Source organism: Puma concolor, chromosome B1 (assembly GCF_028749965.1).
Source record: "Puma concolor isolate L17-30 chromosome B1, mPumCon1.1.hap2, whole genome shotgun sequence".
NCBI lineage: Eukaryota > Metazoa > Chordata > Mammalia > Carnivora > Felidae > Puma > Puma concolor.
In genome coordinates, this window is record NC_141670.1 from 16,287,030 (window position 1) to 16,302,437 (window position 15,408).

The 15,408-nt window shown below is 41.9% G+C and overlaps 1 protein-coding gene across 2 annotated transcripts in view; it reads left to right on the forward strand.

Annotated features, from left to right (window-relative positions):
* Positions 1-15,408, forward strand: part of SNX25 (sorting nexin 25) — a 133,660-nt gene that overhangs the window by 75,618 nt on the left and 42,634 nt on the right. For both annotated transcript variants that reach the window (XM_086703242.1, XM_025933074.2), the window contains one exon: positions 12,639-12,820. In XM_086703242.1, coding sequence (XP_086559368.1) covers positions 12,639-12,820 — 182 coding nt within the window. The remainder of the gene's footprint in view (positions 1-12,638; positions 12,821-15,408) is intronic.

Here is a 15,408-nt window from a genome sequence, read left to right on the forward strand (position 1 = left end):
TTTTGTGGGTGGGAAAGTGAAGAATTTAAAAAAAAGAATGCACAGATAGAAGAAGATCCTAAGAATACTTAGGATTCAACTTAGAGATGGGAACTTTATTTATGAATGTATATATGCATTTATGTATTTATGAATGTATACATATATATCACTATATATATACTATATATATATGTACTATAAATGTAGTTTTGTTGTTCCATATAAAGCTATTTCTGGCAAGTCTTTTTCAGTCACAATCCTTGACAATTAAGAAATGTTTTGCAATTGCAAAAATACTTTGAAGATTTAAGGAAAAAATTGCTGTATAACAGGTTGGGAGAAATTACCTGATTATGTGCCCTCTGAAACCTTAAGGAACCAATCAGCTAACTCAGGATGACAGAGGAAGGCCTGGGGACCGCTTTGCTTTGTATATTCAGGAAGGTTCAAAATAAGGCTTTTGAGGCTTCAGCAAGCTCCAGCCAATCCACATAAACTTCTGCATGTGTTTCAGATTCACTGTAGATCAGTGTATCATAAACGAGGAGCAAATTACTCTCCTTAATGAGGTAGAAATTTTAATTTGATTTTTGATGGCTCTTTTGGGGGGAGATTTTTATATTTTCAAGAAGTAAGGTATCAAATAATTTTTAACATCTTAACAGTGCTTCAGCAGTTTAATTGCTGATACGATTCTAGGGAAAATAAGTCCTAGAAATAAAAAAAAAAAATTATATTATGGAACTCATCTCCTTGTCTTGTGGATACGAAAATTATATTAGGTATAATCAGGGAAAAGGGTCTTAGAGAAAGCTTACAGATACGGAACAATTTGAAACAATTAGTCTCAGAAGGTTTAGTTTACTCACAAAATTTTCTTACCTCTGACCTTATTTTATCATTGATCCTGGCCAAATGTATTGATTTACTAAAGCCTAAATCTTACCCACTAATAACCTCAACTGCTTGTTGGTCATGGAATTTGGGAAGTTTAGCTGAGTTCAGCTAGCTAACTTCAGTGAACTTTTTTTCAGTCTTCATTTTCTTTGACCGTTTGGTGCATTTGACATTGTTGGAGTTCCTCTGTGTTTGTTTCTAACCCTCTCATTATTTTATACCTGTGTGGTCCAATATAAGAGCTATTAGCCATATATGGTTATTCAAGTTTAAATTAAAGGTAAATCCAGATTTAAAACCCAGTTCTTCAGTCATGCAAGCCACATTTCAAGTGTTCAGTAACCCCTGAAGTCATTGTTGCACTATATGCTAACTAACTTGGATGTAAATTAAAAAAAAAAAAAAGCAAGTGTTCAGTAACCATCTGTGGCTACCATATTGGATAGTACAGAACGAACATTTCCATCACCACACAAGTTCTTTTTCTTTTTTTTTTTTTTGAGTTTATTATTTATTTTGAAAGAGAGAGAGCGTGCAAGCAGGCTGTGCAGTGTTAGTGTGGAGCCCGAAGTGGGGCTCGAACTTACAAATCAAGATCATGACCTGAGCTAAAATCAAGAGTTGGATACTTAACCAACTGAGCCACCCAGGTGCCCCCATCACCACAGAAGTTCTGCTGGGTAGCACTGCCTATACCCATTCCCAGGCCGGTCTTCTCTTTTCCTTTATCTATATGCTGATAAATCTCCAAATTTCCATCTACAGAACCTCTCTGCTCTACTTACTACTGCTTACTCAGTATTTTTATTTGAGTATCTTAAAGGCATTTCCAAATGAAAATGTGCAAATCAGGGGTGCCTGGGTGGCTCAGTCAGTTAAGCACCCAACTTTGCTGAGGTCATGATCTCACAGTTCATGGGTTTGAGCCCCACATCGGGCTCTGTGCTGGCAGCTCAGAGCCTGGAGCCTGCTTCAGATTCTGTGTCTTCCTCTCTCTGCCCCTTACCCACTCACACTCTCTGTCTCAAAAAAATAAACATTAAAAATTTTTTTAAAAAAATGTGCAAATCAAAGTACCACATAACTGGTCATCCTCTTAGTTTCTTAGTCTCAGTGAATGATATCATCACCCATCCATATGTCATAAACCTAGAAGTCATCTTTGTTCATTCCTTCTTCATCGTATACAATGACTAGTCCATTATCATCACAAAATTTGACCTTCACAATATATCTCAACTTTGTTCTCTTTCTCTAAACCACCATCTTCCACCACTAGTCTCTCTTGAGCTATGGTAATAGCTTAATTGGTCTCCTTATATCTACGCCTGCCCCTATTTGATATATTTTTCATACTGACGTCATATGATTAAAAAAAACATGCAGAGGGGCGCCTGGGTGGCGCAGTCGGTTAAGCGTCCGACTTCAGCCAGGTCACGATCTCGCGGTCCGTGAGTTCGAGCCCCGCGTCAGGCTCTGGGCTGATGGCTCGGAGCCTGGAGCCTGTTTCCGATTCTGTGTCTCCCTCCCTCTCTGCCCCTCCCCCGTTCATGCTCTGTCTCTCTCTGTCCCAAAAATAAATAAAAACGTTGAAAAAAAAATTTAAAAAAAAAACATGCAGATATCCTCATGTCACCTCCATGCTTAAAACCCTTCATTGTCTTTTCATTGTTCTTAGACGTGAAATCTACAAGGTCCTGCTTGCTCTGGTCCCTGTTACTGTCTTCAGCCTTATGTCTTGCTGTTCTACTCCCTCTTGTTGTAGTCTAGCCACACTAATGTTTCTATTTCCTCAACTCACCGTGATTCATCCTGCCTCATATTCTTTGCCTGTTTTGCTGATTCTTCTTGGAAAGCTACCCTACTTTCAATCTCACTCTGTCTAGGTAGCTCCTACTTATCTTTATATTTTATCTTGAATTTCTCTTCTCTGATCACAACCCCACTTCCCCTGATTCTGGGTAGGTGAGACAACTCCTGAGTTTTTATCAGTAGAGAAGGATATACTCTGAAGGAAGTCTTAATCACCAGAGGTAGGTCTTGAGTCATTCAACAAACTGTGTTTTGAATGCCATTATGTGTTAGGTACAGCTGTGCAATGAAAAAAACTGTCTCTGACCTCAAGGAGATCCTAGTCTAACAAGGAGACAGGTAGACACACATACAAACTTAGAGTACCATTCGATAAATGCAGTGAGCGTTGCATGTTCAGGGTTTAGTCGTGGCACAGATGCGCAGAACAGTCCGCTCTACCTGGAACAGGTGGTCCAGAAAGACTTTAGAGTAGCAGAGTTGAGTTGGAACAATTGAGTGGCTCTCATTTCCTTCTGGGCTTTTCAGGTGGATGTGGGTAGATGGTACCACATGTCCACAAAGAAGACAGTTGTGGAATGGCCTCCTGTGTATAAGCCATGTCAAGGGAGATACTGTGCTGGTGCTTGGCATGTAATGAAGAGACAAGGCTTGATAGGAAGACAGGAGCCAATACTAAAGATGCTTGTAAGCTATCCTAAGAAGTTTAGACTTAATCCTGTGGAGCAGTGGTTCTCAAACTATAGTGTGCGTCACAGTTACCTGGAGGGCTTGTTACAATGCAGATTCCTGGACCCTACCCCAAAGTTTCTGACGTGGGGCTCGATCTCACAAACTGTGAGATCATGACCTGAGCCCAAAAAAAAAAAAAAATCAAGAGTTGGATGCTTAACCAACTGAGCCAGCCAGGTGCCCTAAGATCTGTAACTTCTACCATGTAAAGAAATGGCAAAAACATGGTCATCTACACCCTGGAAGAGGGCTTTCACCAGGACCTGGCCATGCCAGTACCCTCATCTTGAATTACCAGTCTCCAGGGGTATGAGAAGAAATTTCTGTTGTTGATAGCCACCTAGTCTGTGGTGTTTGTTATAGGTGCCTGAATAAACTAAGACACTGGTCAAGTATAGGAATTCTAAGTAATATGGGGACACGGGCTAAACTTTCCCTACAGTTTGGTGGGAATAAGTCCAGTATTTCAGCTCCCTTCTTTTTTTTTTTTTTTTTTTCCCTCCCAGACTTTATTTTCCGCACAGAGTCACCATGCGGTAGGTGCACCCCTCCACAGACAGTCACTTCAGCTCCCTTCTTAAAGCCTTCTTTTCTGTTCTGAATCCTGGCATGTTATTAAGAATAGTTAAGGTGATGCAAGAGTGATAATTCCTCAGTTGACTACAACAAAGGATGTGATGTTGATTTGAGTCTGCTAGAAACTGCTAAATATAAATAGTACACCCTTGGGAGTGATGCTCATAGTATAGATAGGGAGGCTTTGGTCAAGTTGTTCATCTTCTTTAGGGTATAAGTAAACAGTTTCAAAATCGAATATATCAAGCAGAACTGTAGAACTTCAGAACATATTACATGTGTATATGGACACAGAATTGCTGATAAGAACCATAATGGTTTCCATTAGGAATTATTTTAAAAGATAATATGTACCTTCTTTGTCTGATTTGGTATTTAAAGGTGTCTCTGCCTGAAAGAGGGTAGCTAATTTGTAGACTCTAATGGACTTCTCAGGGTCCTTTCTTGTGCTTTGATGTGATCTGATTTTTGAGCATTGCTGTAATCTGATACAAATGGCTCCTAATTTCTGAATCGCCTGACCTTAGAAGATGCCCCAGCCCATTGCCACAGCGGCCCTCCTGCTGTGAGTACAGCAGCCTCTAGCGCCTGCTATCCCTTGGCCAGCATCCTGCCAGGCCCCCTGGCCCCCACCCGTTCTCGGCCTCAAAGGGTGAAGGGCTCAGGGCATGCCCACTACCCTCTCTGTAGTCTCCCAACACTGTAGGAGTCCTTCCACCTCCGTACCCCAAGAAAACTTTAATCATCGCATATTCTAACACCCACATTTACACAAATGAAGTTCAGGCTCAGCGATAGTAAGCAACATACCCTGTGTAACTAGAACTAGTTAGTCACACACAGATTTGGAACTTCAACTCGGGTCTCCTAATTTTTACTCCTGGTCTCTTCCCACCGTGCTGCTTATTCACAAAGGTAGATGTTATGAAAGTCCTGGTAGAAGCTTACAAATTATTGGGCCAGATCTGTGTTCTAAGTATGTGTCTTGTACCTGTTCAACTCATGGCTCCAATTTGGGAGCAGGACTCTCCTGGTAATTTATTGTGTGGATATAGTTGATACGACACTATTACTTTAAAAACGTATCACAAGCATGTTGGAGGACCTTAAGCCAAAGGAAGTACTACAAGTTTCAGTACTTGAGACATTTAAAGGGAGGAAGTAGAAAGTGTGCTGTAAGCATGTCTGACCAGGCTGGGCAAGGTCAAACTACAAGATCTCTGTAGTCTTCTCCCATGATAACGTGAGTGGTTCCGCCATCAGCTCCTGCTATGATTTCTGCTTACTCCTCAAGTACTCTTCCTACTAAAGTAGAGTGGCACTTCAGACTATGAAATCCGGGTGTTCGGTATGATAAGAAAATCCCATTTGTTCTTTTTGAAAAAGAACATACTGGCCTCAAGTTGAAAAGTAAGATAAATATGTGTATATATATATGTATTGATTGGTTGTTCGTTTGTTCTTGGGCAGCTTTTGAGGTGGTTTTCAGATAATTTTGAAGAAGTTTTGTGATGATTAGTAACTGCTGAGAACTGGTGTCAGTTTCGTGTTAAGAAATCAAGCACCATTTTTCATTTTGAAACTTGACCAGTCCCTAGATAAATACATACCTGTTTCTTGAACCCACCTCTCAAGGGAGTTTCTTAAAACTTGTATTTACAGGGTGCTGGGGTGGCTCAGTCAGTTAAGTGTCTGACTTTGGCTCAGGTCATGATCTCACGGTTCGTGAGTTGGAGCCCTGTGTCAGGCTGTGTGCTGACAGCTCAGAGCCTGGAGCCTGCTTCGGATTCTGTGTTTCCCTCTCTCTCTGCCCCTCCCCCCCAAATAAATAAACATTAAAAAAAAAAAAGACAGAAAGAAAAAACCCTTGCATTTAAGGGCACCTGGGTGGCTCAGTTGGTTAAGTGATTGACTTTGGCTCACGTCATGATCTCAGGGTTTGTGAGTTTGAGCCCTGAGTTGGGCTCAGAGCCTGGGGCCTGCTTCGCATTCTGTGTCTCCCTTTCTCTCTGCCCCTCCCCTGGTTGTTTTCTCTCTCTCTCTCTCTCTCTCAAAAACAAACTTAAAAAAGAAAACTTGTATTTACATGTACAGTGGAGACTCAAAGGATTGTTCATCTGTGGACACAAGTTGAGGAATAGAGGCCCAACATTTTCCAGTGAGGAGCTCCCTTAAGTCTTTACGTTGAGGGCCTGGGGGGGCATGAGGAGGCCTGTTCATCCTGGGGAGGAGAACCGCATGCTGGGGAGTCAGGGGAAGGGGTGAGTGTGCAGCCTTGTCTACTTTACTGTCACAGACTTTATACCTCTATATTAGTACTTCTCTGTAGGGTGCAGGTGCAAGGCACAGTTTTGTCCCCCAGGGTGCCTAGGGCATTTGGTCATGTCCAGCGACCTTACTGGTTGTCCCGTCTGGGGGAAGGGATGCTACTGGCATCTAGTGGTAGAGGCCAAGAATGCTGCTCTACACAGGACAGCCCCCACAAGACAAATTTACCCAGCCCCAAATGTCTCTCGTGTCCAGGATGAGAAACCCTGCTCTGTTATCCCCTGAATCCCCCAATCAACCTGCTGAGAGTGCTGCTGTTAGGAGATGCCTTGGGATTTGGTAGCGTGCTGGGACAGGAGAAACAATACTCTGCTCCCGACATTGTCTAGTACCTGAAAAAATAAAATGGTGCCATTTTAATCCATTTATGCTTGTGCTATTTCTGGAGTCGTTAGTTTGCACTGTAAATGACTGCACTCTCTCCTTTGCCTCCTTAGGAATAGTGCTTAATAGTTCTCCCTGGTGTTTGTATTTTACTGTAAGACACTCTCACTTGCTTAAGGAAGAACTATATCATGGGCAGAAGGTTTAAAGCAAAAAGCAATGCTACGCTGTTGTCCATAGGTCTACTGTAATGTCTCTGTAGCCAGAATTGTTCACCTAATGTCTAAGCCAAATTCTCTTTGAGCAAAGGAACCCAGTGAACCCGTTTTCTTTTGTTCTGACTTCACTAAAATCTGGACTTTCCAGAAGGAAGAACAGTAAATATTCATAACTAATTGCTTTAGAATACTCTGTCACTTGTATATCCATCTTGGCACCAGTTTAAAAGAGCCGCTACCAACCATTGTTTCACCCGTCACTGTTTATCTCCCTGGCTTTCTTTTTTAAGCTAGATCAAACAGTTGTGTGATTAACCGATTTGTAACGATGCACAGCATGCAGCTAACGCTCTACAGAGAAGCAGCTACATGAATCTGATTTGAGCGGGGCCACAGCGTATTGTCGCGAACCCACTTGCCTATACTTTTCTTGGCCTGGATATTTCCGGGCTGAATGGGTTTTCAGGTCACAAAGCATATTCATCTGCATCGCGGATTTACAAGGATTTTTGTGCAACAGACACATGGGCTGCATGAGGTCCATGTTAGTCATTTAGCCCTGAACGTGGCATTGGTTTTCTGAGGCAAAAATAAACAGAATTTTCTAAGCAACAAGCTGCTGTTGAATTTGTTAGCAACAAGCTTTGTGATCAGACAATGGCATTGTATCGCCCTTCAACAAACAAGAAGGTATTCACGTGAGCAGGCGACATTCAAGTAGAACATAAAAATATTCTTCTCAGCCCTGCAGCTGGGTTTTAGATGGTTTATTCTCCTTCTTTCTTCCTTCTCTTTGGGGTTTGCTTCTAGTTTTTGTGCTTTTAGAAAGGCTTTTATGTTTTCTTAGGAGAAGAATGTGGTTGTTGATAAATGTGTGTCAGTTTCTTGCTATATATGTCTCTTTAGTAGCCTATTTTAACCCCAAATTAAAATTGTGGTATAGATTTATTTTATAAAAGGAAGTTCTTTAGTTCCCAAACTTAAGAGTATTTTAAATATGGATCAAATTGAGACTTTAAAGATACATGTTTTAAAAATGAAAACTTTTTTTCTGAAAATGTGACTGTCCCAAGCATGTATTTCTTTAGGCACACACACAAAGCATCCTAGTTTGTGACAGACTAATTTGGGGAAAGACTTACATTTACCTTTATCTTCCCACTAAGGGGACTCTGCCACTAAGGGGACTCAAATATTATTTAAGTATTTGATGATGATGATGATGATGATGATGATGATGATGATGATGAAGAATGTTGAGTTACTAAGTTCTTTGGTTAGAGCCTGTCAGCCAAGCGTAGGACAAGTTGAGAAACTATTACTGAAGTCAAATGAAAATATCCCCTCAGCACACATACAGAAAAGTCATCCTGTAATATCAGACAGACCCTCTGGAACAAGGCTGTCTGTTGACCTGAAGTCTACCTGTTACCCTCTGTGCTAAGTACTGGCAAAAGCTGCTTCTGAAAGATCACATGTTTTGTGGTACTCTTCTAGGTCTTTTCAGTTACTTGTTCAGCCTGCCTTGGTACTGTTTCAGGCATTTGCACACATTGACTGAGTGGAACATGGGAGAGGTAATGGTGATCGTCCTAGGGAATTGATGGTCTCTGCTGAGTTCTATAGAACATTACTTAGACTCCACATTAAGAGGCACCAAGAAGCAGTACACAGACTCCCTTCTTTTATTGTGGGTACTTCTGATCTAAGCCAAGCACATTATGACCCACCTCCAGAAGGCTGATCTGACCTGCCTAGGAATATTTATATCTATCAAGTGCTCACCTTGGCCCTGAACATGGCCCTGAACATTGCCTAAAACAATCTCACTGTTTCCGAAGGGAGCTTGCTCTTGTGCTTTCCACAGGGGATTTCTTACTCCCCTCGCTTTCCACAGGCCTCTGACCACTCACCCTTTTTACTTACCTCACTCTCAGCAGATAACCTTACTCACGACTTTGGGGAAACAGACCATGTGAGGGGAACCGCCCCAGCTTCTAGGCACCAGAATACAAACTTGCTTTATGTACACCTTCTCTTCCGTCTTCCATGTTACTGTAGTGGCCTTTTTCCAAAGCTGATCTATTTGCTTGTCTTCTGGATGCCACTCCCCATCTGTCACCTCACCTCTCTCTCCTCTCTCTCTCTTAACTCTTAACTGTCTCTCTCTTAAATGAGCATTAAAACCAGCTCATCTCTCCCCCATTAAAAACGACAACAACAACAAGCCTTCCTTCAACCCAGCCCTGCCTTTATGTTGTGTATGCAAAGCCAGTCCATTTTCCACAAGGAAATGACTAAATGCTTAGTCATGTTTAAACAATTTTGTGTAAGTTTTTTTTTGCTTTTACTTGAAATTATATAATGCCAACATAAGGAAACATGCCATCGTAAATGTTTTTAAATTAAACCTTAAAAAATTCTTGCTGAGACCACATAACTCCTAAGTGTCAGAGCCCGGATTCTAATGTAAGTCTGATTCCAGACTCTACTGAAAACTTTCCACTGTATTTGACATGGAGGTCACTAGTGATCTTGGCAACGGCAGATTTGGTGGAGAGGAGGAGTAGAAACCATGTTGTTGGAGTAAACTGAAGAATGGGAGGTGAGAATGCTATTTCTCTCCTTTAGGGCCCAAGTTCTAGAGAAGCATAATACCTGAAACATAGTAAGCACTTAGCAAAATGTTAGCTATTTTGTTGTTGACCTCTCAGTAATACTGGACACAGCTCACTTGTTCCTTCAGCAAACATTTGGTGAGCTCCACTGTGTTACCAGGCATTGTTATAGGTGCTGGAGATACAGTAGTATATAAATAAACAAAATGCCGACCTTCAGAAGATCTACTTACAGGATAAATAAGTCAAATAGAAGTGTGATGATACGTGCTATGGGGAAAGTAAAGCAGAGAGGGAGAAAGGCAGTGTTATAGGGTGGGGGTTGCTGTTAGAAATAGGGTGCCCAGGGAGGCGCTTCCCTGAGACCTGAACTGAGGGTCTGAAGGAGGTAGGAGTGAGCCATGCAGATCCATGGGGGATGGAAGGGTCACGCTGAGAGGAGGCATAAAACAGCCCTGAGCAGGGAACCACCCAGGGTGGTCAGGAAGCTAGTTACCAGAGACCACGTGTTACGTGATTCCGTTACATGAAGTCTCCAGAATGGGCAAATCCATAGAAGAAGCCCCATAAAGATGCCTAGGGCTGAGAGGGTTGGGGTGACTAATGGGTACCTCGCTTCTTTTGGGGGTGATGAAAGTATTCAAAAAAGTGTGATGGTGGCATAGTCTGTAAATACGCTAAATGCAGTTAAATTTACACTTTAAATAGAATTGTATGTGAAGTATATCTCAATGAAGCTGTTATTTTAAAAAGGAGGGAACCACAAGGAAGCTGGTGTGGCTGACTGTGGAGAGTAGGAGGGGATGAGCCTGGAGAGTGTAGGGCCTTAGAGCCCCTTAAAGGTGCTTTGCCTTTTGCTGCAGGTGAAATGGGGGTCTGGGGGAGGTTTCTGAGCACAGGAACGATGTGATTGAGTTGATGTTTTTTTGTTTTTTGTTTTTAATTTTTTTAATGTTTGTTTATTTGTGAGAGAGAGACAGAGTATGAGTGGGGAAGGGGCAGAGAGAGGGAGACAGAGAATCAGAAGCAGGCTCCCAGGCTCCGAGCTGTCAGTGCAGAGTCCGATGCAGGGCTCGAACGCACAAACCGTGAGATCATGACCTGAGTGGAAGTCGGATGCTTAGCCGACTGAGCCTCCCAGGTGCCCCTGGGTTGATGTTTTAATAGGTTTGCCTTGGCTGCTGTGCTGAGATAAAGACTGGAGGGGAGGTGAAGGTGGAAGCGTGCTGACCAGTTAGGAGGCTCTGCAGTAACAGACAAATACTGTTTCTCCTGTTTTGCTGACATTCTTTCTCCATAAACCGCACTCTCACGTTTACCTTCTGTCTCTCCTTCACCAGCCCCTTTGCCAGCTTCTTTTCTTCTTTCTCGCCATTAAATGTAGGGTTTATTTAGATTATGTACTGGGACCATTTTAGTTCTTCCTGGGTGCTGAACACTTCTGAACTCCACACCTTATGTCTCTGCTTAGGTAGTCAGATGCCTTTAATTTGCCTGTTGTCTGCTGTGTAACAAACCACCCTAAAGTGCAGTGTCTTAAACAGCAGGTACTACTTCTGCACCCGAATTGGCGGTTTTAGCAGGTTCGGCAGGAGTGGCTCTTCTCTCTTGACTGTGGCTGGACGGTTCACCTTTAGGATGGTGTATGCACACAGAGCCAGGGTGCCACTGGATGTGGGCTGAGGTCCTAGCCAGGGCTGTGGTCTTGGGGGGGGCCTCTCCGTGGAGATCTCTCCATTGACCACTCAGGCGTCCTCAAAGCATGGAGGCCTCATGGCTGCTGGATGACTTTACCAAGCAGCTCAGGGCTCCAGGTCAGTGGCCTTTTACAGTCTAGCTTTAGAAGTCATCACCTCACTTACTCCATAATCACAAACCCACCCAGATTCGAGAAAAGGGAGCACATATCTTACTTCTCAGAGGGAGATTGTCGAAGTGACGCAGTAAAAAGAGTAAGTAAGATGAAAGGCCTTATCGTGACCACCTTTGGCAAATATCATATGCCACATCATAAACCTGCTTTTCCTGTAATGTTCCCTGGTTCATAATTGGCCCCACCACCTCCATGGCTGCTCATGGCAGAAACTTGGGAGCCGTTTTTGATACGTCTGTTTTCTTTACATTGCTCAGCCACTGTCCTCTTTGCTGTCTGCTCAGTCACAGGGTCCTGTTCTCTATAAATCATTCTCAGATGCTTCCAGTCTTCTCTCCTGCCATTGCCATGACCTGAGTTTAAGCCACCATCTCCCTCCTCGGCTACTCCAACTGGTTTCTCTACCTGCAGTCTTTTACCTTCAATTATTTTTTTTTATCCTTCCTGTATAATCTTTAAAAAATATAAATCCATTTGTGACCTACTCTTGCTTAAAACCCATTAGAAGCCGCTCAGTGCTATTGAACTGAAGGCTGAAGTTATTTCTATGGGCTAAACAGCTTTATGTCGTCTGGCTCCTGCCTCCTCCAGATTCACTTTGGATCTCTAGCTTCCCTTGCACCTGCTGCACGGGCCCTTGCAGTTCCTCCAAAGCTCTCTCTTTCCTGCTTCAGGGCATTCGCTTTCATATTTGCTGCTCCCTCTGTCTGCCACACTCCACTCCTTTTTCATTTTGTTTGAATGTAATTTGCTTAAGGAAACCTGGCTTAGAAGCATTGGTTAAGCAGCTCAAGGGTACCTACACGTTTTCTTTATAGCCCATATTATGCTTGTAATTGCTAATCCTATCTTTGGATTTCTGCCTTGCTAGAAATCCACGAGATTTAACAATTGGTCTTGAGTCCCGAATGCCTTGTCAGTGCCTGACCCAGAGCACTCACTGCATGCTTATGAATGGCTCTGTGTACATTACACATACATGTAAAGATATTTAAATACACATACATACATGCACATTGTGAGTATATATATACAGAGGAGAGGGGTTTTGTTGTTAATGTTTTACCCTTGAGTAGGATTTTTCAGTGGTATATGTACAAATTATATTTAGAAATTAATGGTGTTTCTCTTTGAGAGTGTATATACGTATGTGTGTAGCATGAACAATACCCACTGTTCAAAATGTACCGCATCAGATACCAATCTTTTCAGTGTTGTTATGTTCCCCTTTTCATACCTTGTCCTCTGACTGGGTCCTGTCCATCCATCCCATTCAAGGTAAAGAAACTGCTGCAATGAAAGCTGATCTCCTAAGGGCCAGGAATATGAAAAGGTACATTAACCAACTGACTGTGGCTAAGAAGCAGTGCGAGAAGAGAATCCGAATCCTGGGAGGCCCTGCCTATGACCAGCAAGAGGATGGGGCCTTGGATGAGGGAGAAGGGCCTCAAAGCCAGAAGGTAGAACTTTACAGTTTCTTGTTTTGACCATTTCATGTTTATCATAAACATTCATGTAATCTCCCATCCAATATTTTAGCTTTTTGGTATTTAACATAAAGCATATGTTCCAGAACAGAGGCTCACATGTTTGCTCTTACATGTCAAAGAGCTGTATTACTTGGTGTCCTTGACTTCTGTGAAGGGTGATAGGTATGAGAGATAGGCACGGGGTGTGTGTGTGTGTGTGCACGCGCGCGCGCACATGCATGCATGCCCATATGTATTTTCCTGTCCCAGAGGCACATGCTTACATTTGCAAGGGCCCAGTCAAGTTACTCACTACCAGTTGGAAAGAAATAACCACCTGTGGAATGGAAAGTATGTTGTGGTTATTTTACTTAGCTCTCACCACAACTCTCTGAAATTTGAATCTCTCAATATTTCCATTTAAAGGTTAAGAAACAGAGTTGGTTTAAGTAAATTACCTAAGGCCAGGTGGGAAGAGGCAGAACTAGATATAAACCCAGATCTAGTTGTTACACAGTCTGAGTGCTTTCTCACTAAGCCATAATATATCAGCGACTATTTTTTGAACAAAACTTTGGACTGTCTGATACTGAGTCCTGAAATCATGGAGCTTAGGAAAGTGTCCTAGCCCTACCTCAGCACCAGCTGTATACTCTGAAGGACCCAAGCTTGTCTTCTAAGACTGAGAGAATGCTAGGATTGAAGGAAACAGCAGTGGGACTCCCGGAAGGGCTTGCTTTTACCACTTGGGAACAGGACTTCAGGGCAAACTCCAAACTCCTCTTTTGAAAGTAGGCACTTAGTCACAAAGAGGCCACCATCAGTATTAAGTTAACTCTGGCTACAGCCTCTGACCTCACCTATTTGGATTTTTAGTCTCTTGATCTTTTCCTCTTCAGTTCTTGGTTTAACTTCAGATGCTTATCTATGATTTTTCCCTTCCTCGTATTCCAGTGATGAGCTTTGACCTTTTTTTCTTGTACATGGCCCAGTATTCATTAGAGCTTCTTCAGGATAGTGTATGTTCGACCTTGAACCAACTCTAACACAAGCCAGAGTTCTTCCTCAATATCTTACATAAGTGGCACAAATGAAGCCCTGAATAGCTCTTGTTTTATAGAGGCGTCCCCTCACCACTGGAGATCTGTTTATTTTGCTGTTAGCAAATATGCCTTTTTGTAGTTTTGGCTTTGTGGTACAAAGTGAAAATTTCACCTTTTGGTGAACGTTGAAGAGACAGTGGATTTGGCAGGTTGAATGTTGTCTTTCTTCCTCTTTCTTGTCAGCCTCTGGACTCGAATAGATTTCCAGGCACATTTCTCATAGAAGAGGTTCTCTTCATGTGTCCCATGTATTCATTTATTCATTCAACAGACATTTATTGTGGGTCCACAGTCTCTCAGTTGCAGTGAAAGGTACTAGGATCCAAAAGGAATAAGATGGAGTCTCTTCTTGCAAAGAGTCCCATATAATTATAAAATAGAAAGGTAAGTGATCCAGTAAAAATGGGAGATCTACACCTAGAAGAAGCACTTGATGGTTTGCTACCTAGTCAAAAGATGATGTGGTTTTAGATCTTACGGTAAAAGAAAACCTTGGGAAACATAAAAGAAGCTCATTTTAGGAGAGCTGAAAGTGATGTCAGTATACATTACCTGGCAGTATTTAGTAGAAGTAGGCTTAATCTGGTTTTACCTCCACTTTGACTTGTCTCTCCAGATACTTAGGAAAGGCACAACCCATTGCTGGTGCAACAGTTTAACCTCAGAGGAAAATCATTTCTGTTAGACTTCAGGCTGGAAGCCTCAGATAATATTACAGAATTCTAATGTTTATAATGGTTTGCTATTCTAAAGGTAAGACTGGTTAATTTGGGGTTGTACATGGGTAGAATGGTTTTGCTATAACCTAATCATATTTAATCCAGAGGAATCGCCACCTAACTTTATTTCAGAACTTAGTCTTCAAAATTAGATGAATCCCTCAATTAAAAGAAAGTGATCAAGTAAATAAATAATAGGAAAGAATTATATGCCCTCTACAAGAAACTAAATATGAAGGCAAAGATCGGTTGAAAGTGAAAGGAGGAGAAAAGGCATGCTATGTGAACACAAAGCATAAGAAATATAAAGTAGCTAATGTTAGCATCAGACGAAATAGACACTAGGACAAGGAATATAACCAGGGATGAAGAACATTTCATTCTGATAGAGGGGTCAATTCATCACGAAGGCATGATAATCCTAAATGTAAATATGTATGCAATCAGTGAGACCTTTAAAATACGTGAAGTACAAACTGACAGAACTGAAAGGAGGAAGAAAGATCCACAATTATAATTGGAAGTGTTCACACCTCTCTCTCAGTAATTGATAAAAAAAGAAACAAAAAACCAGAATATAGAAAATGTAAACACTAGTACAACTAAGGGGAACTAATGGACATTTCTAGAACATTCCACCTAACATCAACAGAATACTCATTCTTCTCAAGCATATATTGAACATTCACCAAGAAAGACTATACTGCTGGGCATTAAAACAAATCCCGACAGATTAAAAAGGTTTAAAATTATACAG